This window comes from Lynx canadensis, chromosome B3, assembly GCF_007474595.2.
Source record: "Lynx canadensis isolate LIC74 chromosome B3, mLynCan4.pri.v2, whole genome shotgun sequence".
Taxonomy (NCBI): Eukaryota; Metazoa; Chordata; class Mammalia; order Carnivora; family Felidae; genus Lynx; species Lynx canadensis.
The window spans coordinates 62,580,148-62,605,984 of NC_044308.2; the positions used below are offsets into that span (position 1 = coordinate 62,580,148).

The 25,837-nt window shown below is 53.7% G+C and overlaps 1 protein-coding gene across 3 annotated transcripts; it reads right to left on the reverse strand.

Annotated features, from left to right (window-relative positions):
* Window positions 1-221: 221 nt before the first annotated feature.
* On the reverse strand, window positions 222-25,566 carry PAK6 (p21 (RAC1) activated kinase 6). 3 transcript variants are annotated; one of them, XM_030318507.2, is made up of 10 exons: window positions 25,426-25,566; window positions 24,738-24,855; window positions 12,203-12,411; window positions 10,659-11,312; window positions 4,685-5,182; window positions 4,443-4,576; window positions 3,959-4,085; window positions 3,737-3,862; window positions 3,134-3,268; window positions 222-1,759 (listed from the first exon to the last, which is right to left on the reverse strand). In XM_030318507.2, exons 3-10 carry the CDS (start codon window positions 12,404-12,406, stop codon window positions 1,592-1,594), a joined length of 2,046 nt encoding a protein of 681 aa, XP_030174367.1. In that variant the 5' UTR covers window positions 12,407-12,411; window positions 24,738-24,855; window positions 25,426-25,566; the 3' UTR covers window positions 222-1,591. The 3 variants fall into 3 exon arrangements, with proteins under 3 accessions (XP_030174367.1, XP_032449559.1, XP_030174369.1); XM_032593668.1 differs by having other exon boundaries at window positions 24,782-24,855; window positions 25,426-25,495; XM_030318509.1 differs by lacking the exons at window positions 24,738-24,855; window positions 25,426-25,566 and adding an exon at window positions 12,888-12,944.
* Window positions 25,567-25,837: the final 271 nt, after the last annotated feature.

The following is a 25,837-nucleotide window of genomic DNA, read 5'->3' on the forward strand; positions in this document are numbered from 1 at the left end:
CTTTCGCTTCCCGTTTCCCTTCTTATCCGCCCTCATGGGCCCACATGCCACCAGGGAGTTGGGTTTTCTGTGGACTGAGTGACCGCTGGGGAGCTCATATGGGAGGGGGGCACACCAGACAGCTGCTTGAAGTGTCCAGCTTGAACATAGCCTGGCTCCATTGTCAGAGACAACAGCCCAGAGGTTTTGAACACTCAGTTTAATTTAAAACAGGCACAAGTGCAAACAATTCACAAAAGTTTCTAGGGAAGATGCTTTTGTTTTTAAAACTCTGACCCTTAAAAAAGTCCTTGCAAGTTTTTTTTTTTTTTGGGGGGGGGGGCCCAAAGCAGGCCACTAGGGAGCAGAGGAATCTAAAAATATTATCTAGATAGGGTCCTGACACCTGGAGTTCTTCCCTGGATTCCCTGACTCACAACATCCCTGAAGGTGGGGAGGGAAGGGGGACAAAGAGACAGGTGTCTGAAGAGGCAGCTAGGGCAGATGGTTTGCACAAAGGGGGTGTCCATTTTCTTGACAGGATGGAGCCCCAGGGGGTGGTTCATCTCCCTCAGACCAAGATTTTTGAAAATAATGGGTCCTTGATGACCTGGTTATTGAGAGAAAGCTCACAGGCAAAACAAAGTTTGTTCCTTTACCATTCCCATCTCTGGCTCTCAGACTCCACAGTGCAGGAGACACCTGGAAATCTGCGAAGCCCCTGGGATGTGTCAGCTCTCTTCACTGTTCAGGTAGAAACACGGTACTTAGGAGGTGGGAAGCCAGGCCAAGAAAGCAGTCCCTTCCTGGTAGAATTTAGTGGCAGAAAGGATGGGAAGCCTTACTGAAGTAGGTGACCTGTGAGTGACCTGAAGGGAGCCAGGCTGTCAGGGTGACTGTCCTCCACTTACACACACACACACACACACACACACACACACACACAATGTTCTCTCCATCCTGTAAAGTGAGATTATGTTTACCACCAACCGCATTCTTTCTCTTTTACCCAGACAAATGCCCTTCCTCCACCCCTGGCCAGAGAGCAGGCTGTTCACAGTTTGGAGCAGGCTGTGCAGGGAGAGTGGTGTCAGTGCAGGTGGGTCAGGAAACAGGTGCAGGTTGGACCGTACCTTCAGGAAGTCAGACGTAAAGGAGGAAGACGGCTTCAGGCAATAGAAACCTTCCCTGTGGCCCTCTTGAGACCCCAGGGTTTAGAGCTGGAGCTGAGAACAGCAAGTATCCTGGCGAAGACAGGCAGTCTGCCCTCTCGGTGACCTGGGATGCTAATGTACAACTACTTTTAAAAAACCGCAGCAGCTTTTTCTGCTGTGTTGGCCACGTGGCCAGGAGTGCGGGTCTCCACGTTTCTTAGAAATATCCCTGTGCAAATAACAGAGGGTCATTCTGTAGAAGGGGGTCTCCACCATCCCAAAGGCAACTGGGGACTCTCTTGGGAGGCAGAGAGACCGAGGGGCAGGTCCGGCCTGGCCCAGTGGGCTGAGGGGCAGAAGGGTGTGGGTGGGGTTTCACATTCGATCTTTGGAGAGAATACTGAGAGAATGAGGCAGGCAGGCCCCGCCGGCAGGCTGGCTGCCCAGTGTCCCCGGGCTCAGCAGGTGGAGGTCTGCTTGCGGTAGAGCTGGATCAGGGGCACCAGGCACTCGGGCAGCCCTGTCTGCAGCAGGAAAGGGTGGTCCAGGAGCTCCTGAGCCGTGGCTCTCTCCTGGGGGTCCCGCACCAGCATCCGTTCCAGGAAGTCTCGAAGCACTGGGGAGACCTGTGGAGACAGGGCATCGGTGAGAGGAAGCCACAGCATGGGGTGGCTTCGGGGTTACTTGTCTGCCTGGCCCCACCATCATTTGAAAGTCTTGAATACTCTCGTTTCTTACTTCCTGGTAGTAGCTCCCAGGCTCAGTACTTTCTGGATTATGGGATAGGTAAAGAAAATTGGCATCGGTCCAGGAAAAGTGGCTAGATCACCTCTAGGGGGTGCTACTGAGCAGTGGAATTAAGAAGCCTGGTGTCCTGGGAAGCTGGGCTCCAAATATAGCCCATTCCTCACCCTGCTTCTCAGGGCTCTCAGCCTTCAGGTTCTGTGGCTCTGCGGGAGAAGCATGGGATTCATATTAGTGATCCAGTCCTGGGTCTATCCCTGATCTTGGGCAAGTTGCAATTTTCTCTAGACCTCAGTTTTCTCATCTGCCCAATAGGCTAATGATAAAATGTGCTTGCCCTGTCTTTAGTGAAGATAAGAAAGAGATCAGGGATGAAGTGTTTGGAAGAAAAGAAAAAAACAAAGTGGGACCTGAAAAGGAAGATTTCTTTACTGCTCTAAGCCTTAGAGTCTAAGTCAGGGGCTTATCTTAGTTCATTCTGCACCAATATCTTGGGATTAAGCTAAATCTTGGGCTATTACAGAAGGCTACCTCCTCTGGGGAATTAGCCAATTGGAAATCTCCCCTATATGTTAATCTTGGGGCTGGTGGTGCAGGCTCCAAGGACCAGTTGTCTCGGAAAGTGTCTTCCTGTCTGTTCTCCCATCCAGCTGTGGTGGGGCCACAGAACTATTATTCAGGGACTGGGCTTCACCCCTCTGGGACATTTCTCGCTCTGGCCACGAGATGGCAGTGCCATTTTGCCGCCCTGTACTGACCTGCTCACCAGCAAGGAGTGTCCACTGGTAAAGGCCTGTGAGTTTGGGTGGATTTGACAGAAAAGGGTTAAACACACACGCACCACCTTTAAGGGAAAACCTGTGGTTCAGATGTGGTCAGGATGTGCACCAATGAAGGACAAGGCAATTTGCTATGACAGACTCGGAACACTGTGCCTTGGTATGGCTCCCCTGCCAGGTGGGGTAGAGGGGTTCCTGCTCAACTAGCTTCTCTAGATTCCTGGAAGGCCTGCTTTCCATTTTCTCAGGCTCTTGTCATTTGCCTGCAGGCAGAAACTTGTCTGAGTGACCACAGAGGTTTGTGTACAGATGTGGCTCCACACCCAGGTGCAGGTTTTGTGCGGAGGAAGAAGAGCCTTTTCTGGGAGCCTCTGGCTTCTGTGGAAGGGAGAAGCTGGGCCTGGGAGCCCAGGCTCTGGTCCTCCAAGCCTCAGGAAGAATGGGGTCAGCAAGGGCACACCCTGTGCACTGACTGACCTTGTGAGAGTTTTTCAGCCTGGGTGGGGGGCTGTCCCGGAGCCTCTTCATGGCTTGCACTGGGGAGTCGCTGAAGTAGGGTGGCTCCCCGTCCACCATCTCAATCACCATGATGCCCAGAGACCAGATATCCACCTGCAGGAAGAGAATGTCCCTGATTCCACTGACCAGAGCTGACCCTTCAGTAGCAGCGTACCGCGGGGGGATGGGAGCAGCTGGTCCCAGCTTTCATCGGTGAGCTGGCCTCCTTCCTGGCCACCTGCCTCGTGGTCGGTTCCTTTCTGCCTGAGTGCCCACTGACTGCAGGGACATAGCTGTCAGCCATTCTCTGAGAATGGCCATCACACATGAGGAAGCCCGGCCATACCCCACCTTGCCCTTGAGCTGCCGTAGGAGCATTTTCGAGAAGCAAAGTCACAAGTGAGAGCAGACCCATCTAAGAGTGGGCAGGGTGTGATGGGCAGTGGGGTAGGGTACTGACTAAGTAGGAATCTGAAAACTAGGGCTATTTTGGGGAGCAGGGGCAGGTCTTTGCAAGGGCCACAAGAGCTATTTGTTCCCAAGCTGCTTTTGGGAGGACTGGGGGATGGAAGGACCAGTTACCTCAGTCGCGTACAGAGACCTGGAGATCACTTCAGGAGCCATCCAGTAAGGGGTGCCTACCAGGGACTTCCTCTTAGGGACGTCTTTGCTGATCTGAGCACAGAATCCGAAGTCAGAGAGTTTCACCTGCGGTTGAGGTGAGAGGGGGGGAAAAACGGGAGTGAGCGGTGGAGCCGGAGCCGAGCTGGGAATATGGGTGTACCAGGGAGGGGAGTGGCCTACCCTGCCATCCAGGGTCAGGAGGATGGAGTCACTCTTGATGTCCCGGTGGATGACGCCTTGGGCATGCAGGTAAGCCAGGGCCTGCAGCACGGCCTCACACACAGTGGCGATCTGCTCCTCGTTCAGCCTGGACAGGGAAGGCCACAGGCAGAAGAGAATGTTAGCTTTGGCGGGGCTGCAGGGCAGCTGGCTGCCAGATTAGGTGCCCCTGGTACCGGGCCCCACAGCTCCTAGGCAATATGTGTGGGGGTCCAGTCAGGCCAGGGCCCTGGTGGAAATGGGCCTGGACTTAGGCTGGAGACATTCTGGTGCTCCCCAACCCACTCTCCTGAACGCCATGAGTCTGTTAACCCCAACAGACGGGAGGTGCTCACAATGATGTGACAGGCACCCCAGTGTCCTTGGCCTGAGGCTGCACAATACTCCTTCCAAGACAGTGGGGGGCAGCCGGCCCTCCCACTGCCCAGCCCTCGCAGCTGCCCACCTGACTTGGGAGACGATGTCCGTGAGGGCCCCGCCCTGCAGGAACTCCATAAGCACCCACAGCTCCTCGCCCACCAGGTAGCTCTTGTACATCTCCACCACGTTGAGGTGCTGGTAGTCTCGCATGATCACCACCTGGGAGGGACAGGTGGGGGTGCCTGAGTGCCAGGCACAGTCCCCACTGCCCCCCGCTCCCAGATGTTCATCCCGAGCGCCCCGCCACGTCCTGCCCTCTCCTCCCACCTCATTAAAGAGCAGCTCCCTGCGCTGCTGCTTCCTGAGGTCCATCATCTTGACGGCCACCTGGCGGCCTGAATGCTTCTCCCGGGCCAGGCAGACGATGCCCGTGGAGCCCTCGCCGATCTTCACGTAGCTGTCCAGCAGCATCCGGGGGTCACCCTGGTCCACCACCATCCTGAGCGCAGCCTTGAACTGCTCGTGTGTCACAACACCTGTGTCCTCGCCAGCCAGGGCACCCTTGGCCACCGTGGGGTCCTGGGGCAGGTACAAGTTGCTGGTGCTGATCTGGGCTTGCCTGGTGCGTGGGGAGCCCGCGGGGGAAGACCGGCCTGGGGGTGGGCCGGCAGCTTGGGCTATGCGGAGGGACTTCTGGGGGCTGCTGGTATCCGAGGTGGTCAGAGGGCTGAAGGTCCCCATGGGCTGGTCTGAGGGCAAGGACTGGGCCTTGGCCACCAGGCTTTGGGTGGGTTCTTTCTGCAGCGGTCGAAAAGAGGAGGTGGGCTGCAGGGAGGGAAAAAGAAACAGAAAGGGGTTTGACTGTGGGAGCGTTTGCTGTGACCTTTCCAGAAGCAGGGGTTGACCTCTGGACAGGGGCAGGTCTAGAGGGTGTCAGACCAAATAGGGTAGGTGCTACAGGCAAGGATTTTCAAACGGAGCAGAAGCCAAAGCTTGGTCCTGCCTGGCAACCCAGCCCCCAGCATTCCCAGGTGAGCAGTCCAACAGCAGCTCTTTACATCCATTCTGCCACCCCTGGGAAGCTGAAGAAAGCAGAGTCCCTGGGGTGTCCTCTGCCGGGTATTTCTTCCTGGGTAATTGACAGCCAGACCCCTGGGAGGCCATCCAGAGGCCGACTTCCTTCTGTGCTGCTGGGCTGTGCGGGGAATCTGGGTCAGAGGCATTCTTCATTCCCAGGGCGCTCCCACCCAAGGGGCCATGTGGGTGGAAGAGGCCCTGGGTGGTGGGGTGGGGGTGTGGACGGCAGGGCAGCTGTGACTGGCTCCCAGCACAGGGCAGGGAAGCCACAGCACGGGCTCTGATAACCCCACTTGTGCCAGACAGCAGGGAGTCTGCGAGTCTATGCTGTGAGAGTGTGTCCCTAACAGAGGACCATACAGCCATGTTACCATCTGAGTGTTCTCAGGTATGCTTCCTGGGCTAGAGATCTGGAATCAGGAGGGCAGGTCTAGCCAAACCCAAGCCCTGGGGCCAGGGGTGGGGAGGTTTCCTAGGGGCTCCACAGAGCAGCCTCTCTACCTGCTCCCAAGCATGAAACTCCTGGCTGATGACCCCCACAAGGAAGGGAAGGCAGGGGCCTATCTCTATGGCCTCTGGTGGGACAGGAAGGGAAGTGGAATTGAGTGGCAGACTGGGCCTCAGTGAGCCCAAGCCCCAGCCCTGGAAGCCTCTGAGGTTCCTTGCCTTTCAGGTCCTAAGCCCTCCTGGCAGCCCAGCAGGAAAGGGTCCCATTCTTGGGTTCTCTCCAAGGAGCTGGCGATGTGCAATACGACTGTTCCCAGGCATTATATGATTTTAAAAGGGGCACCCCAGAAAGGGCAAAAGTTACCTAACGAGGGACACTTCAGGAGCTGCAGAGGACTTCTTGGAACGTCTCAGAACCCATCATGTAGCAGCTGCCTAGGTGCCCAGTGGGTCCTGGTCCAGGTCCCCAGAGCTCCATTGACCTCCAGGAAATCTCCTCAGGTCCTCAGGACCCCGAGTCTGGGCTTTCGGTCCTACCAGGTTCAGCAGAGCCTTGTCAACCTCTTCAGCACCCTCTCCCCAGGCTTCGGAGTGCTCACACCACCCCACTCGGCCCCTGGTCTTGCCTAGGGGTGAGCATGTGTGCGAGGGCCCCTGCTGGCAGAGAGCCAAGTTGTGGCAGAGTGTGCTTGGGTTCAGCCTACACGGTGAAGGAGCCAGGAGAACCTCCCAGCACCCATTGTGACTACTCCATCCTGCCCACTGAGCACATCTGGGTAGTAAATAGATCTTCCCACGTCTTTGCCAGCACCTGGCCCGCACCCACCTTTCCCCACTCTGTGTGGTTGGAGCAGTGAGACCTCTGGACTGGGGGGTCACAACCTAGGTTTCATTACTACACTGCTCTGACCAGCGATGAGTCTTAGGCACCTCACCCTCTCTGAGCCCCGGTCTCCTCTATAAATGCACAGTGATCTGGGGAGCTGGATAAAATGCAGATTTCTGCCTCGGTAGGTTCCCTAGAGCAGTGACCCTGCATTTTAATGAGGCCCCTGGGCTCTGATGTAGGAGGACTGTGGGCCACACTTGGGGCAGCTTTGGACAAATGGGGTCTGTGATTCCATGGCCTCAGGGAGACTGTGGGAGGACTGGGATGGGAGTGGAGGGGGCAGGGCCACTGCTGAGGCTGTGAGGCCATGTCCCAGGAGCAGATGGTTCACAAGACTTCAGCCTGCACGGCTCACTACATCACAGGATTACCAATCACGAGGTAGCCCCTGAGGCCCTGTAGAAAGGCTGTCTGCTGGCCTGTGAGGTATGGCTCACAGAAAACATGCTCTCTGAGCATCTGGGTGGGGCTGGACAGAGTTTGGAGGGCCTACAAACACCTACAGCTGCTCTCTCTAACTGGATTTCTAAGGAAGGCTGTAAAATGATTCCCCTCACCTTCTGGCTTCTTGGCCTCCTACACAGGCTATCTCTGCTCTGTGGTTGAGTGGGTGCTGTCAGTCGGCCGGGGCGGGGGGGAGGGGAGTGGGCGTGGTAAGGACAAGCCCTGTGGAGGGGCCTAGGAGGGGATTTGCTCCCCCTCTGCTCTCAAGGCCCCTGTGGAGACACTGCTGCAGGTGCTGGCTGAACTCAGGCACCAACGGTGCAGGGGTAGGTGGGTGGATGATACAGTAGGGATCCAGCTAAGAGCCCAGCTCCAGTGTGGCCTGGAACATGGGATAGGGGGTGGTGGGGACCCACCACCCGGACTCAGTCTTCACCTCAGCAGCATCTGGTCCCTTTGTTGGCCTCGCTGCCTGTCTCCACAAGAAGGGAGTTTCTACTTAATGTCACCACAAGAAAAAATCAGAGGAAACCTATTAAGCCACACCAAGAAAGAGAAAGGGGGACAAAAGATGGAATTCACTGTTGTGGGCTCTAGAGTTCCCGGTGTGATAGAGACGTCTCCTCGGGCAGGAAGCCACCAGAAGAGTTGTGCGTAGAGTTACAATGATGCCTCATTTTCCCTTCCCCGGCTATGATGACAGGGCCAGGCTCTCCAGCCGTGGGCTTAGGGGCTGTACTGTAAGTGCCTTAGAGGCAAAGGCCATGTCATAATATTTTAAAAATAATAGAGCCATTTATTGGGGGTATACCACTCTGACAAGGCCCTTAAATGTATTTTCTAATTTAATTCTCACAACCTTGGGGCTTGTTTTATTATCCTATGGGTACTATTATTATCTGTATTTGTAGATAAGAAACAAGCTCAGAAAGGTTAAGTAACTTGCCCAGCGTCACCAGGTAGTAAGGAGCAAGGCCAATGTCAGCCCTGGTCAGCATAACTCCCTACCCCTATGCTGTGGTCCTACGGGAGGTACCTGGAATTTAACAGAGTACAGGGTACACAGTAGGTGTTTAACCAAGGCTTGCTGATTCTTGAGGTCTTCTGATTTGGCCTTTCTGCCTCTAACTGGAACCACTCCTAAATCCCCCAAGTTCCTGTCTTAACTCTTTGGCCTCCAGCCCCCACTCAGGGTTGAGGTCTTTTGCTGTTTAGCCAAAGTGAGTGACTGCAGGCCAAGCTCCCTGGGGCTGGGTACAAAAGCCCTAGAGCCACAGACCCTCCTGGAGCCTCTTCCGGCTGGAGGTGACAATTGGTAGCTTGACCTCCTAGGGCACCAGTGCATGGACAGCTGCTGTGAGCTTCCTGAGCCAGCCCCTGGGATGTGCTGAGGTGCGGAAGGCTGGCTGCTGGTTTGGTCTGGTGGTTCCTGGGGCTGTAGGGGTGGAGTAGGAAGCCGGATGCAGTGGTTCTCAACTGGGGCTGATTTTATCCCCCAAGGGACATTTGGCAATGTCTGGGGGGATTTTTGGTTATCCCGTCTGAGAGGTGCTACCAGCATCTAGTGGGTAGAAGCCAGAGATGCTGTTAAATATCCTACGATGCACAGGAAAGCCCCTACAGCAAAGGATCATCTGCTCCAAATGTCAATAGTGAAGGGGTTGAGAAGCTATGGCCCAGAGCAGCTCAGAGGAAGTCTCAGCCCTGCCTTTTAGAGGCCTGGCTTGAAAATATTTATTTAGAAATACATGCCCAAGGTGCCTGGAAGGAAACTACTCCCCTGGATCTGGAACTGTGGCATCTCCAAGCCGCAGATGACTACCACCTGCCTCTGGTGCAGGGGACAGCCCCACACATGCAGCAGTGGTGGCCTATGGGAGATCCTTGGTAAAGTATGTAGGATGGACGGGCCGACAGAGGCTGGGTGGACAGCCTGATCCTGCTGTGGGGTGCTGGCAGGAGCTCAGAAACATGCATGTCAGTGCTCAGCCCAGGGCTGACACCCCCTTTTCCCAAACCCCCGAAGCCCTGCCACAGGACTCCCGAGAGGCCAGAGAGCGATCAAGTACCAGTTCTCACCTCTTGGGCAGCGTGCACTGTCCTGCTCCCACCTTGGTTTTCAAAGAAGTGTCTCCCCAGGGGATGGCCTTCCAGAGACCTCTCAGCTCACAGACATGTTCCTCATATGGATACATCAAAGCCACATCTCATTTGTTCTACCCCTAAACCCGCACCCCACGTGGAAGCCCAGCCCACGTCCTTCATTGCAGTGACTACACAAAGCCCAGAACCTTCCCTGGATGCCTTGGGCTGCCAGTGACTTGGAAAAGTTAAGGGTCCAGGCCACTCCCCTAGCTGGAACCACACTCATGTACCACCAATATGGGAGGAAGCAGGCTTGCTCTGAAAGCCCTCCAGGGAGGGGAGGTCTGCCTTTTTTAGGTCTGACTCCCCACCCTCGTGCTGCAATGTGAGCTCATTTCCACCAGCCCCTCAAGAAGGAGCTAAAGATGCCAGAAACCTTTAGGAGCAAGAGGCCTGAACCCCGAGGGCCCTCTCACTGTTTCCTTCCCTCACTCATTCGAGACACCTGGGACTTGTCCTACCCTCTCTGAGTACCTCTTGTCATTCTGCCTAATGAGAAAGGCTGGTGCTGTCACCACGGACAGGACATCTAAGGGCAAGAACAGTCTCCTCTGCCTGTCAAGAAATGTCACCGTTAGGGTTCCCTTCACTGTTTCCTATTTCACAGGAAAAACATGTGCATTTAAGGCTGTCACACATGCCAAAAGTCAGCTCTCCTGCTGCTCCCTGGCCCAGGCATGCTCATTGCTCTAGCTTTTCGCAGGGCACATGGACTCCAAATAAATCATTACAGAACGTTCAAACGGCCACTAAAGGAAAAGGGGAGGAAGGAAAGCATTCTCAGCGGAGAAGGGGTTAAACCTGAACATTCCTGATGCCTTAGGGAGAAGCAGTCTGGACAGGGAACCTCAGCAGGACCTGAGGAGAGCACTGGGGCAAGCAGGGGGCGGAGGCGGAAAGAAGCTGACAAGAGGGAGGCAGAGACCCTGCCCCTGCCCAGCACCAGAGTACCTGGCTCTGGGTGCTGGGGGCGGGGAAAGGTCTGGGCTTATGGTTAGAGGTGTTTGCCTGCCAGCGTGGCCCATCTAGACACACCGCAGAGGGCAAGAATGTAAACTGGGATGTACCAAAGGCCCTTCTGAGGCCCCCACCCCGCCCCAGAAAATGAGCCAGCCTGAACCTGACTCACCTGTGCTAAGGTTTGGAAGACCAGGGCTTACTTGGTTCAGGGTAGAATTCTCAGCTGAGGCTGAGCTGGCTTCTTGATCACTGTGTTCCCTTATGCCCTCCCTAGCCTGACCCCGTAAGTGGGGAAGGCCAGGCTCCTGGGCTCTGCTGACGGGGCCCATCCCAACCTACCTTGCTCTGAGAGGGAGGGCCTGGCTTGCTGCTGCTCGCAGGGGCTGTGGCAGGAGTAGACAGGAACATGCTTCGGAACAGCCTGCGCTTAAGGCTGCTCTCCTGGGTCTTAGGGCTGGGGCTGCCCTCCCCGCCTGGCCTGCCAGTCGCCGAGCCCACCAGGCAGGACTGTGGCCGGGCCTCCTCGGAACCATGCCTGGCAACCTTGGTCCCACGCCTACCAGTGGCTGTGGGGGGTGAGGCGCCGGGTGGGGAGCTCTGTAGGCAGGCACCCAACTGCAGGCAGCGCTGTGTGGCACCCTGGAACTCGGTGGGGCCTAGCGACTGTGCCTTGGTGGCCAGCCCGTTGGGTAGGACTCTTGGGCTCTGTGGCTCCGGCCACGGCATCTGCCTGCGGCCTGCTGGTGTGCCCCCGTTGCAGCTGAGGTAGAGGCCATGGGGGTCAGTGCGCTCAGACTGGGGGCTCTGCAGGTACATGTCCGGGTCAGCGGCCCAGTGTTCATCCCCCAGCAGCCCTAGGGACTGTGCCCGCCGCCGGCTGGTGGGGCTGCGGCCACGCAGGGTGTTGGAGCTGATGACCGACAACTTCTGGATGTCGTTGAGCAGCCCTGATATGTAGCCGTCCATGGGCACCGAGCTGCCCCGCACCACTGTCTGTAGGGGAGGGAAAAGAGTGTGGGTGAGCAGCCAGTTCATGGCAGGGAGGGGTGGCTCTGGACCAGATCAGACAGCCTTCCCAGGAGCCTTCGGGAGAAACACCTGAGGATCTCGCTTGCTGTGTCATCTAGCTGTTTCTTAATCTTTCAGTCACTCACCAGGGTCCACAGCAGGTTGGGCCTGTGTGGGGGCAGAAATACAGGGAGAAGGCCTATTGTCATGGGGCTCACAGTCCAGCAGGGCAGACAGGGAGTCAGCACACCAAGTGGTGTGGGCATCTGAGCTTCGGGAGCCGAGGGGGCACAGAGGTAGGGTCCAGACCCTGCCTGGGGTCTGCTGTCATTCTCTAGCTCTATCTGCGGCCTTATGGGAGACACACAGAGCTTCTTGAGGAGGCAGTGGCCAGTCTAGGGCTCTCCTCCACATTAACTGGCTTTGTGGCCTCCAAATCCTGGCAGGGCCCCTGACCCCAGCCCCTACCAAGCTCTTGCCCTTTTTGACCCACACAACTAAGTCCCCCTGGTCTGGGAGCCCCGGCCCCAGAGGGGCTGCGGGTCTAAATACTGCCTGGGATACACTTAATACTGAAAGATTATTCATTGTTATCTGAAATTCAAATTTTGCTGGGCATCCTGTATTTTTCTTTGCTAAATCGGGCAACCCTACCAACCTGCATGCAGATAGGGACGCCCCAGGCTCCTCCTCCCTGGAAATTCAATCCTCACCCAGGGTGAGGCTGATTAGCAGGGAACGCAAACAGCTAGCTAATCGATAGCTGGTAATTAGGTGGTTCCTCCAGGTGCCTTTGTGGTTTTGCCAGGCACGGGCTTCTGTGGACTGGGAGAGGCCAGACTCCGCAGGACCATCCCTGCCGCCGCCTCCCTTACCTTCATGGGCTGGAGCTGCACCCGAGTAATTCGAGAAGGGTCCACCACGGGCTTGGGTCGCCGAAGCGTGTCCAGGATGTTCTGCCATTGTGGTGGGAGGCCCACAAACTTGCCTTCTTTGGGATCAAAGGAGGTGTGGACACGGTGCTGGAAGTTCTGTGGGGCTGAGATCTCAGGGCGTTTCTTCTTTTTCTTTCGGAACATGGTGCCTGTGTGGGTAGGGTCAGGCTGAGCTCCAGCGAGGGGCTTCATGGGAGCCTGGTCCAGGGAAGCACAGGTGGGTGCTACCCCCACCCCCACCCCTCTCTCAGTGCTCCCTCCCCCAGCCCAGGGCTTCCCTCACCTCTCAGCCCTACTTCCGCAGGGAAATGGCCAGCTCCCAGCAAAGCAGTCCCAGAAACAACAAAAGTGCCAGAAATAAGCCAACACAGACTACAAACAAGGGAAAGAGGTGTCTGTCTCTCTGCCTGTCTGTGCCAAGTCTCCTGCCGAGCAGGCAGACTCTGGGGGTGTGTTTTTCTAAGATCCAAAGCCCATTACAAATATCATTCCACTGTCAATAATTTAAAGAGGGGAAAGAGGGAAGAAAGCAGGTAAATGCATTTTATGAAACATGTACATACAACCTTGACTCTTAAACCAGGTAAGAATAGTACAAGAAAAAGAAAAGCCGAACCAATCTCACCTGTGAATAAAAAGGAAAATCCTAAACAAAACTAGTAAGTCGAATCCAACAGCACGTTAAAGTTTTTTGTTTTTTCTTTCAGATCACATTCAACTCCTGTTTGTCCCAGGATGGTTCCAACCACAGAATCCCTGTTTACGTGATAAATAACATTCATAAAAAAGCCAACGTGTTATCCAGTCTGGGACCACGTATCATAGGATCAGGGACCCCAAAAGGGCCCTCTTGGTCACCAAGTGCTTGGCCCTCATTCCAGAAAGGTCCTGAGTTAAGGGCACAGCTGGTGTGGGTGAGGACAACTCTACTAGGGGTAGGTCTCCCCAGGGAAGAAAGCACTCCCCCCCCCCCCCTTGGGCCTTTCCCCTTGAGTCTCAGGACTCTGTGCAAAACATCACTTGTAGCCAAACCTCCATTCTTCTCCTTGCTAATCTGGGCTTTGCCTAAGGCCCTGTGAGCAATGTCAACAGCTACCAGGGACATGGGCACTCAGACTTGAGATGGGGAGCCCGGAAACCCAGGGTATAGTGATGACCCCAGCCTGCCTTCAGGGAGACTGGTCAGGATGGCTCACTTGAATACTTTTGTACCTGAAGTGGCTCAAAACAGCTCAATGTGGGGTTTTGGGGTTGTTTTTGTTTTAATTTTTTCTTTATTGGGGCCAAGTACACTGAATGGGCTCTAATGCCACCTGGCAAGTCCACTTCTAAGTTTCAAGAAACAGACATATTTGTTTCTTGAAATGAATGCTTGGATCACTCATCTATCCAGAGATTTGGTGTTGTGCTTCTGACCATTTTCTCTCTTTCCCTAGCTCTCTTTTTTGGTAGTGTTTGGTTTTGTTTTTGTTAGCAGTAAACATAAGTTCTTGTATATAAAACAAACAACCCCTCCCCCCAAAGATTTGGGATACAGAGCCGTGGCATTCTCTTTGGGCTCCTGTTCCGGAAATAGCATTTTCCTAGTCACTTTAGCAGGCTCTGGAGGAGGTCACGGATCTGGGAGGCAGCTGGCACCCACTCAGAAAGGCAGGGAGGCTTGAATAGCCACAGCTTTCCCACGAGGAACTCACCACGTGAGTTAATCTATGTCACACCTCTTGGAGTGTCAGCAACTTATGGGACCTTAATGTTGGGAGCTTACTTAATACTCCCTCTAGACAAAGCCACATGTGCGGGACCCCCAAGGACCAAGGCCTTTGGAATGAAATAGACCTGTTGAGTTGCAGGTGAATTGTAGGGAGTCTCCCACTAATCTGAGGAGGCTTTGAGCAAGCTACCCAAATGATTTGTGTCCCAGGGCTCTTCGTTTACAAAACAGGGTTAATAAAGGCTGCCTCGGGGGGGGGGGGGGGGGGGGGACGGCTTCGGGAGGCTTAAGTGACCAGACCTCCCAGTGAACAGGGGCTACTTCTTTTGCCATGTTACCTCTCTGTGAATCTCTGTCTCTGAACTCAGGGCTCTGCAGATACTGGGATATGAGCAGATACAAACCCGGGAAAGATGTCCAATATCTTTCTTCACAGATTCATTGGTCAAGGGACCACACCTAATTTTGAGGGTCTGGGCACCTCATCACCTCTCCATGATATAGACACTTTGAGGTTTGGTAAAACATCCTCTTGCCTCTCAGCCTTTGGCCCCCGGGAGTTTTTATTCAGCAGTTCTGTCCTTACAGCCTCACAGACAGACCCTTTGTCCCTAGATTAGCTTCACTGATGGTTCCACCTTCCTGCCTCACTATGTGAACTTAAATGCAGATGTAGGGATGCACCCTAGAACTGAAGAAGAGCCAGCTAATACTTTTATCCCCAGAACATCCCTCTCCCCAGTTCCGCAGCCTCACCCGAGTGCATTCTGGAGGAATGCACAAGGACAGCATCTTTAGCAAATAGTAAATGGCTCTAGTATCCCCCTCCTGGGTCCCCTCCTGGGAACAAATTTTTTCCCAGGGGCAGCAGGAAAGGCTGGAGGAAAAAGGACACCACAGAGTCCTAGGACCCAGAGTTGTGGTGGTGGGTGTGGGGAGCAGCTGGAAGCAATGAACTGAACTCAGGATTTAGAGGAGGGGGGAAGAGAGTCAGAAATCAGAGCCAGGGGCACCTGGGTGGCTCAGTCGGTTACGCATCCAACTTCAGCTCAGGTCATGATTTCACAGTTCATGAGTTTGAGCCCTACATCAGGCTCACCACTGTCAGCACAGAGCCCTCTTCAGATCCTCTGTCCTCCCCCCACAGTTTGCCCCTCCCCCCTCTTTATCTCAAAAATAAAATAAACAGTTACAAAAAGAAAGAAAGAAAGAAAATGGCTGTTGTAATCAGGCCATCATGTCCAAATAAAATAAAATAATCAGAGCCAATCACTGAGCTAGTGGGAAACCCACACCTAAAGAGAGGCTGTTAAGACTCATCCCAAGTGTGGTGAGACTAACACTATCTGGGACAACATGATTTGTTTACATAGAAAATCGAGAAAGGACTACATACAAACTGTTGGAATTAGGTGAATTTAAGGTCAATATAAAAAAATCAGTTGTATTTCTTCATACCAACAACAAACAAATAGAAAATAAAATTTTAAATGTGTACATGGGGTCAGCTCCATGTACATATAAAAAAAATTTTTTTTAATGTTTATTTTTGAGAGATAGTGCAAGCAGGGGAGGGGCACAGAGAGAGGGGGACAGAGCATCTGAAGCGGGCTCGGCACTGACAGCAGAGCCAACAGTGAGCCCAAGTCAGATGCTTAACTGACTGAGCTATCCAGGTACCCTGGAAATAAAATTTTAAAGATTCTGGGGTACAATGGGAAATAGATAGTTGATTTTAGTTTCCTGTTCCTGGCACACAACTCCCCAAACCCTTGGAATCCCAAATGGAAAGAATCTTTCAGCCCTGCCTCACCTCTGGGGAAGGAGAGGGGCTGGAGATTGAGTTACTCATCAATGGCCAATGATTTGATCAAGCATACCTGTGCAGTGAGGCCTCCATAAAAACCCTTAAATGACAGGAAGCAGGGAGCTTCCGTGTTGGCGCACCCATCAAGGTTCTGGGAGGGTGAAGCACCAAGAGGGCGTGGATGAAGCTTGGTCCTGCCCCATACCTGGCCCTATGTATCTCTTTCCTTTGGCTGTGCCTGGGTTGTATCTTTTTTAAGTTAAAAAAAAATATTTTTTAATGTTTATTTGTTTTTAAGACAGAGAGAGAGAGAGAGAGAGAGAGAGAGAGTGCAAGCAGGGGAGGGGCAGAGGGGAAACACAGAATCCAAAGCAGGGTCCAGGCTCTGAGCTGTCAGCAGAGAGCCCGACATGGGGCTCGAACTCATGAACAGGGAGATCATGATCTGAGGTGAAGTCAGATACCTAACTGACTGAGCCACCCAGGCGCCCAAGGGTTTTATCTTTTATAAGAATGAGTAATAGTAAATAAAGTGCCTCCCTGAGTTCCATGAGCCATTTTAGTAAATTATAGAACCTGAGAAGGGGCTCATGGGAACATTCAACTATAGCCAGTTGGTCAAGCCTGACGTGTGGCCCAAGACTCACAACTGGCATCTGCAATGTGTGTGGGGGGGGGGGGGGGGGGGGGGTTGTGGGACTGAGCCTGTGGGGTCTGTGTGGACTCCAGGTAGTGTCAGAATTGAATTGAATTGTTGAATACCCAGTTGGTGTCCAAAAGTTGGAGAAATGGCCTCAGGAGGGGAAAAAAAAAGCCATGTCATTTGCTATCAGAAGCGTTACCATGGAAACAATCCCTCAGATACCATTTACCATTTTACATTAAAAATGTCAAATACCTAGGAATAAGTCTAATCAAATATGTGCAAGGTCCCTACATTGAGAAGTATAAAACATTATTAAAGATATTAAAGAATGTTCACAGACTGGAAGACTCATTGATACAAAGATACCAATTATTTCTGAATTAACTTACAAATTTGTTTCAATCACAGTCAACATCCCAGCATATTTCTTTTGGTCGAAATTGACAAACTGATTACAAAATGTACAAGGAAACATAAGGGGGCACCTGGATGGCTTAGTCAGTTGAGCGTCCAACTCTTGATTTTGACTCAGGTCGTGATCCCAGGGTCCTGGGATTGAGCCCTGTGTCCAGCTCTGTACTGAACATGGAGCCTGCTTAAGATTCTCTCCCTCTCTCTCTCTCTTTCTCTCTCTCTCCCCCCGCCACCATTTCCCCCCTCCCCCACTCACACAGTCTCTCTCTCTCTAAAAACAAACAAACAAACAAACAAACACACACAAGGAGAAAAACAGGCTTTGGGGCACCTGGGTGGCTCAGTCGTTTGGGAGTCCGACTCTTGATTTCAGCTCAGGTCATGATCTCACGGTTTGTGAGTTCGAGCCGTCAGGCTCTGTGCTGACAGTGTGGAGCCTGCTTGGGATTCTCTCTCTTTTCTCTGCCCCTCTCCTTCTCATGCTCTCTCTCTCTCAAAAGAAATAAACTCTAAAAAAAAGCCAATTAAAAAAAAAAAACAATGTACAGAGAAACAAAGAATCAGGAATACTAAAGATAATCTTGAAGAACAAGGTTGAAGGATTACCCTACTATATATCAAGGATTTATTATAATAGTACAAAAATTGATATAGTGTGGAACTGGCACAAGGATTGACAAATAGCCCAATGGAACAGAAGAGAGAATCCAGAAATAGATCCAGTCATATAAGGTCACTTAATTTATGACAAAGGTGACATTGCAATATGGTAGAGAACAGATGATCTTTTCAATAAACGTAGCTGTAGCAATTAGATATCCATATGGAAAAAAAAATTAATTCATGTCATATCCTGAAATGAATCAGATCTAGATGTGAAACGTAAAATAATAAGCTGGAGGTGGTGATGGGGGGATGGGAGAAGGGGAAACCCACAGACAGGCCATTGCCTGCCCCAGGTCCAGTGTGGGTGACTGCATGGGGTCCCAAGTTTGGTGGGCTCTCCTGGAGCCGCTGGTCTGCTGGGGCCAAAACCTTCACACCCATGGGTCCCAGAGACAAACGGAGCTACCAAGGTTTCCTTTGTCCAAAGCCTAATTCTTGATGGCAAAGGTTAGGAGTAGGGGATCCTTTCCGAGATCTCCTTCTAAAGAAAACAAAACATATTTAAAGAGTGATCATGAGAACTGAGTTTCTAAGAGACGTACTCATCCACTCAAGTGTCCGATGTTGCCAGGTCACTGGGTATGGAAACACCTGAGACAAAGACATCCTGCATCTCTCCGCAGGGCCTGTGTCCTTGGAGCACATCACCTGCCCAGACAGGGGCCTCGACTGGCCATTTCTAGATCGCCATTTACTACCCCAGTTTCCTACCTTCTGACCCAAGACCAAGGGCCCAGGGGCTGAAGGAAGGTGGTTGCTGCCTCAATCATGAGGCTGCAGTGGTAAATCAGCCCATGCCAGCCTTTAAAGTTGCCATCCCAGTATCTCCACCTCTGTGCATCCACACTCCATTCACCCAGCAGAGGGGCTTTCCTCAAAGAAGATACCCCTGAGGAGGGAGGGGGAACAAGGGAGGAGGAGGATTCTTCCTCTGAGAGCCAGCCCCTGCCTTTCCTCCTGCCTAACCCAATGGAAACCCCCTGGACCTGACACTCTGAAGGGCAACTGGGCAGAAGCAGAGCACCAGCTCAGGCTCAGTGTGGCCTTCGCTGACCCAGCGCCTCCTGTCTGACACCTCATCCCCATACAGGGGAGGGAGAGGCTGAGGGTTCTTTTCTAGGCTGGGATCCATCCTTGTGATTGAGGAATGCTTTGAACTTTCCTCTTCTTCTCCTTCTTCTTTTTTAAACGTTTATTTATTTATTTTTAAGAGAGAGAGAGAGAGCACGCAAGCGAGTGCATGCGTGCATGAGCTGGGGAAGGGCAGAGAGAAAAGGAGACAGAGAATCCCAAGCAGGTTCCCCACTGTCAGCGCAGAGTGTGATGAGGGGCTCAAACCCATGAGATCATGACCTGAGCCAAAATTAAGAGTTGGATGCTTAACTAACTGAGCTACCCAGGCACCCCTGGAACTCTCCTTTTCTGAATGTCTGCAGACATCACCTGCTGGCTGGCTGGCCCCTGACTGGACCAGAGGGGGATGCCCAGCACCAGGAGCAAAGAACCCTGCCCAAACCAGTTTGAGAAGGAAGCTCTCCAGGCACAGCTCCTGCTGAGGCTGTTTCCTCCAGCCAGACTCTGGCAGATGGGAAGCCTGTCAGTTCCTGGCAGAGGCTTTCTGGAGGAAATGCTGCCACACCCAGTAAACCCGAGGGTGGAGCTGGTGGGAGAGTTCAGGGAGCCACAGGCCCAGCGTCACTGACGGGTAAGGTATGACTGTCGTGTCAGAGGAGCAGGAGCTAGAAAGGAAATGTGCTAGGCTCTTTCCAAGGATCAATTCACTTAATTCTCACTACAACCGGAGGGAAGTAGGAATTATCATTATTACCCACAACTCTAGATGAGGCTACATAACTCTAGAGAGGCTACATAACTTGCGCAACGGGATAAAATCGGGAAATAACTGAGTTGGGGTCTGAACCTACATTTGGTTCCAAAGCCCCTGCTCTGTCCACCATGCCTGACCTAAGGGAGTTGGGCTGTTTTAGTCTCTTTCCTGGGGGTGTCTATGAATAGGCATGGGGCCGAGCAGCCCGAGTAAACTCATGGGAGTGTGGAGAAGGGGGGCGGCCAGGGCCAGCTCCCTCCATCAAGATTGCTAGGTTTTTTATCCTGGGCTGATCTGTGAGTCAGAAGCCAGAGGGGATTAGGGCCGTCCTGACTTGCAGGCTGACCCTTACTTCGTTTGGAACCAGGTTTTGGTTTTGCCCTACAAGGGGTGGGTAAAACGCTCCAAAGAGCTCATGGTGATGGCTGGCATATCAGGGCCTGGCATGCATGAGAAGAGCTACAGAAGCAGCAGGAGTGTATTCTTTCCAGCACAGGGTCTCAGCCTAAAGCGAGGCAACCTGCAGGCTCGGCTCAAGGAGTGCTGGGCAGAGCTTTGCAGCTGATGCTACTGTTCCATGACTAGAAGGGGTTTGGGTGGTGGACCCCCCAGAGCCAGGCACTGTGGCTAGGCTGGTCTAGAGTCCACAGTGGGGACAAGCAGGACAGCTGCAGTGGGTGGGTGACCCTCACAAACTGCTTCTCTAAGACATCCATCTGCCAGCGGGGAGGGCCAGGCCCACCGAGCTGTTTCGCTAGTGGTGAGGGCGTGTCTAACACAGTCACCTACGTTACCTTCCGCAGCCAGCTTTGAGTGGGTTTTGGCTGTTTCCACACATCAAATCCCTCTCAAGGGAAGGACTTGTAGCCTACTGAAGGAATCCACAAAAATGGGCAGCAGACTTGGAGGGTGGCTTCCAGGACATGAGTCCAAAGGAGTTTGCAGTGACTCCGAAGGGGGCAGGATTTGGCTGGTTGTTGTCAGTCCTGAGATATCGGTAAATTCTTAGGAATAAGGCGGGTGGAGGGGCGCCTGGGTGGCTTAGTCGGTTAAGCGTCCGACTTCAGCTCAGATCATGATCTCACGGCTTGTGGATTCGAGCCCTGCATTGGGCTGACAGCTCAGAGCCTGGAGCCTGCCTTGGATTCTGTGCCTCCTCTCTTTCTCCCCCTCCCCTGCTCACGCTCTGTCTCTCTCTCTGTCTCTCTCTCTGTCTCTCTGAAAAATAATAAACATTAAAAAAAATTTTTTAGGGGCGCCTGGGTGGCGCAGTCGGTTAAGCGTCCGACTTCAGCCAGGTCACGATCTCGCGGTCCGTGAGTTCGAGCCCCGCGTCGGGCTCGGGACTGATGGCTCGGAGCCTGGAGCCTGTTTCCGATTCTGTGTCTCCCTCTCTCTCTGCACCTCCCCCGTTCATGCTCTGTCTCTCTCTGTCCCAAAAATAAATAAAAACATTGAAAAAAAAATTTTAAAAATAAAAAAAAAATTTTTTTTAAAGGAATGAGGCTGGTGGGATTCCCCTTCATGGGCGACGGGGAAATGAGAAGGCAGCTGCACCCTGGGCCCCACTCCAAGTGCCAGTGAGCCAGAGTGGAGAGAAACATGGGCTTCCGCTGAGGGAGGCTCAGTGTCTGCTTATCAGAGCTGAGTGCCGGCTCGGCGTGGCCCCAGAGCGTGGGGTTCCTAAGTTCCTTCATGTGACCTTGGCCTGCTTTCCTCCTTCTTAGGCTGTAGCATTTCTGGTGGTGACCAGGGAGTGGACTCATTCACCTCTGCCAGCTCACTACTCCAGGTACGGTGAGGAGAGAAACAGTACCTGCTGCAACTCAAGGAGCAATTTTAGGTATTTTTAGTAAATACCCACTCAGTCAGTCATCACTCAGGGAGTGCGGACTGTAAGCACCAGGCTCTGGGCTGATCATGTCACAGACAGGATCTCCTTACCACAAGCCTTTATATAAGGCAGGACTATCACTGTACCCATTATGCAGATGAGGAAACCCATGTTACGGAGATTAAGTCATTTGCCCAAGGAGAGCAGCAAAGAAGGGGAGACTTGTGTCTATCCGACCTGATGTGAACACTGCTGCAGGCAGGAGCACAACACCCTGTGTCATTCTCAGGCTCATTCATGAGGCCTTGGGAAAGGAACTATTGTAGAATCATGGCGCCGACATAGAGGTAAGCCCCCTGCGTTCTACAGCACTTAGAAAGGTACCCCCACTACTGCCACCATCCGGTCACAGACTGGCCTTCAAAGGACCGTGTCACCCCCAGGGCTGGGCCCTTCCACCCAGAGATTTGTCAATGGGTTGTCTGCCCTCTTGATAACACTCTTTGGGAACTGTCATCCCACACGTCTTTCTGTGAAGAATGACAGGCCTCACTGGCCCCCTGATTGAGAAGACCATGGACAGAAGCCAGCCTTTCACTGAAGCATTCTTACTGGCCAGGAATATTTTTCTCAAAACTTACCTTCTGGAGTTCATTTAGATACAAAATTATGTTACTCATTCATTGATTCAATAAATTCATTTACTGTGCATTGACTCTGCTCCGGGTTCTAGGGACCATGGTGAATAAAACAAGATGCTCAGTCTCATGCAGTGTGGCTTGCTTTTCCAAAGAGATGTGGCTACACATCAGGCTACCCCACCCTGATCTTCACTGCGCAACAGAAGAGATGGTGATGCACGTGCTATGGCACTTGCTCGAGGAGTCTGGCCTCCCCTCCATCCCTGGCCAACTTTCAGTCACTCGGCATTCCTGACAGGGAGGTGTCTGTACCTGCTCTTGTGCCCTGTTTGAATACATTCGGTGATGGGGGCTCTTCCTCCTTCCCGAGGCCCCTGCCCTCTGTCCTTCTGTCCCCTTGCTGCTCATCCTTTGTATGAAGCTGATCTCTATCCTCCCTCAGCCTCTAGAAGGGGTCTGGGCCTGCCATCTGCCCCTCGTCACATAACGTGAGTCAGGAGAGGTGGCATCCCAGCACCATTTCCTGGCCCCCCGAAGTTTCACTAGGGGGAAGGGGCTGGAAAGAATTTCATTTGTACTTCTGCCCAGCTGTCACCTGCAGGATGGGTGGGCCCTAGACCCAGGCTGTGTCCCTAACCACCACTGCTCGAAGCACAGTGTCCCCAGGATGCTGAGCAGTCCCCTGAGGTTTTGCTGTCCCACTGGACAGACCCAGAGAGAAGCTGAGAATGCAGGGCAGAGGGCACTATGCACACAAGCCAAAATGTCTGGACTCCCTGCTCTTGTCACCATTCCCACACTACAGGTCCCAGTGAATCCCCAGGGGAGAGATACAGGAGCTGTTCTTGAAAAGAATATGATAATAAATCTCATTCAACCTCTTGTATCAACACTCCAACTGAATGAGAGGCCGAAGAGCCAGGCTGGCCAGCCAGGAAGGTCAATATTGACTCAGGCCTGCCTCGGGGGCCAGCATCTCTGTTGCAGTCCAGCAGCGGCTCAAGCCAGAGCAGCCCTCTGACCTATGTTCAGTGTACTTAGAATCCACAGCACTGGGCTTTCCTGGGCATGGGGTTATGTCCAAGGGAAGAGTGAAGAATAGCCTTCCGGGGAGGGCTGCAGGCCAGGCATCTCTATCACTATTCCAGCTTCTCAGCAGCCTCCACATGCAGGGGCCTGAGCCCTCATCACAGAGTCCTTGGGGCCTAGCCAGAAGAACCTCTAGAGTCCCCTAGTCACAGGATTAAGGCCCCTAATCACACAAAAAGACTTCTGTTTTACAGCCCTTAACTTTCTATGTCTCTGTCTTGTTCTCTTCATTTTACACTCACATTACTGTGAGATGGCTCACACCTGCTTTACTGGGTGCATCTTAAAGATGGAAGGTGGCTGGGAGAGGAAGGCGGAAAGCTATCTGGAATATACTACACACGTGCAGGTGTAAAGTGCCTAGCACGTGTCAGACCCTGTTCTAGGTGCTTTTTATTAGTGCATTTAATGGTCATGACACTACAGGGTAGATATTATGAGCTTTGTTTTACAGGTGAAGAAACTGAGGCTCAGAGAGTAAGACTGTCCGAGATGGTAAGTGGTAAGCTGGTATTCAAACCCCATGTCTCTGACTCCAAGCTCTTCTAACATGCCTGGTGCCCAGAAAAGTCAAATGACCTGCCCCAGATCACACAGCCACTGAGGGCAGAGGCCCCCTCTGTCCTAGGTAGCCCTGTGGCAACAGTGTGTTCAGGGGCACACATGGACATGTGAGTACCGGTGACATGTACAGAACATACTGCTATCTCTGTCTCCAAAGGTGGACCCTCTTCCAGAAATGGCCCCTTCCCTAGGCCACCTCACTACCTGCCCTGTATGGACCATCTACTTTTACTTTACTCTCATGGCTTGCTCTAACCCCTTCACAAGCTCCTGACACAGAACCAGACCGTTCTCAAAGTTCTCCAAGAGGGGAGGGTTCAGGTAGTTTAACATTCCCAAAGTAATACTGGAGGCTGGGAGGTGGCTCACTGCTGGGGGTGGTCTACATTTATTCTTTATCACTGTGACTTCTCACAACTGTCTTATGAGGAAGGCACGACTGCTCCGTTTCATATAAAGTTTAGAGAGAAGTAAAACAACTTGCTTAGGGAATAAAAGGCCAAGCCAGGATTCGAACCCAGCTCTTTCTGGTTCCAAATGTGTTCTCAGCTACTGTCCTATGTATGGCCTGAGGAGAACTTTCGGTATGATAGTATATGCTGCTCAGTTCCAAAAGATCCGAGGGCAGACATAGACCTGACCTCCCTCTCTTCCCCTACCTAGAAAAACAAGTCAGGGGAGCCAAAAACACACCAGAATAGGGCAAGACACAGAAAATACAGCCCACACCCCGGAAGCTCTTTATATCTTAGCCCTTGGCGTTCCTAGCAGCGTCTACATCCCAGATAGGGTGCCACTCACCCATTGTGAGAAAAGCTGGATGGATTTTAGCAGGTTGGAGATCTGGGGAATGAGCCAGCAGCTGGGATTGGCCAAACAGGACCTCTGCCTGGAGCTGCCTCCTGGCCTGCTCAGCACAGACACGGGGCCTGCTACTGCCCTTCCTGTTTGGGAGCCTCTTTCCCAAGCATAAATTCAGCACACCAGCCTTGGTGACACTGACTTGCCCCAGACAGGCATCACACCCAGTGACAGCAGAGGCTGGGTCAGGGGCAGGTGGGGCATGTGGGCTGGGCTGGTGTAAGTAGCAATGCACATTCATTAAGGACTGAGAAATGGCACCTAGAAAGGGCCACTGCCCCTGCCTGACAGTACCAAGAATGGGCCATCCCAGGGGGGGCACCTGCCTGCCCACTGACCCTTCCAGCCTGTCTCTCAAGGAGGTCTTGAGAAGGCTGCTGGACACCCTACCAGGGCTGAAGGTTCCTCACTCACCTCCTGGCTGCCTTCCTCCCCTGCTCTTCCTCCTGACTCCTCACCTTTCAGTGGGCAGAGCTCTCAGGCACCGAGGAGAGGGAAGACTGAGGACCCTCCCTGGCCCGCAGTCCGAGGCCTGGGTGGAAACAGATCAGAAATTCATCGTGAAATATGTAGTACATGTCTCCACGGATGTTGCGACTGGCCAGAATTCGGAACCGCCCCAGGCCTGCCTCCCGACCGAGCCACCATCTCAGGTACAAGGGGAGGTGGCGGGCTCCCCACGCAGAGCACGGGGAGGAGGGGCAGTGGGCGCAGCACCGCTTCAGGCCCCTGTCCCCACCGCGCTCCGAGCCGGCGCGGTCACCGGCCCCACCTCCTGGGCGGGAGTGGGGTGCCCTCCGGGACGCGAATCCCCCAGCCCCGCGCCTCAGCAGCCGCGGCAGCCAGGCCGGAAGCGCCGGCGCACACGCGGAGGTCGGTCGCGCTCCCAGCTGCGCCAGCTCTCGGTCCTGGCGCTCAGGGCCCCTCCGCGCGGCGCCCTCCCCACGGCCTCTCCTGCGCGCACAGGGCGCCGGCCAGCCCTGAACTTTGGGGAATGAAAGCGCGGGGAAAGGGGGCCGTGCGGGCGGGGAGACCGGTCCGCGCGTCCCGGCCCCAGCCCGGGGAGGGGTCGCCAGCCTCGCGGGGTGGCCGGGGCACCCACCTGCCGAGCGGGAAGTCCCTGGAGAGCTCGAAGCGGCCGCGGGAGCCGGGCCCGCCCTCCGCGGGAGGGACCTCGGCGCCTAGAACGACGAAGACAGGCCGCACTTACTTGTTTGTGCAGCGCCGGCTTCACCTGGCCGCGAGTTTGATTTCAGGGTGTGGCCTCAGGTAGGACAAGGCGAACACAAAGCCCGGGAAAAGTCGGCAAGGGGTGCCGGGGCCGCGGCCAGGAGCCTCTGTCTGCCCGAGGGGGGGCCCCCTTCTCTAGCCTTTTCCTCTAAGCGCTCTGCCCCGGCTCCGGCCGGTACTTCGCCTCGGGGTCCTGATCTCGGTCGGGCCCGCTGCGACCTGCCGGTGGCCCCATGGCCCCCTGGACGGCAGCGCAGAGGCCTGACCTGGATTATCCGCTGAGC

Excerpts from the sequence above, each read along its gene's own strand:
- PAK6 (XM_030318507.2), bottom strand. The coding sequence starts at position 12,406 with ATGTTCCGAAAGAAAAAGAAGAAACGCCCTGAGATCTCAGCCCCACAG. Across the intron at positions 11,313-12,202 it reads TGCAGCTCCAGCCCATGAAG|ACAGTGGTGCGGGGCAGCTC; the intron begins GTAAGGGAGGCG and ends CCTCCCCTACAG. Across the intron at positions 4,577-4,684 it reads GGGAGCTGCTCTTTAATGAG|GTGGTGATCATGCGAGACTA; the intron begins GTGGGAGGAGAG and ends TGTCCCTCCCAG.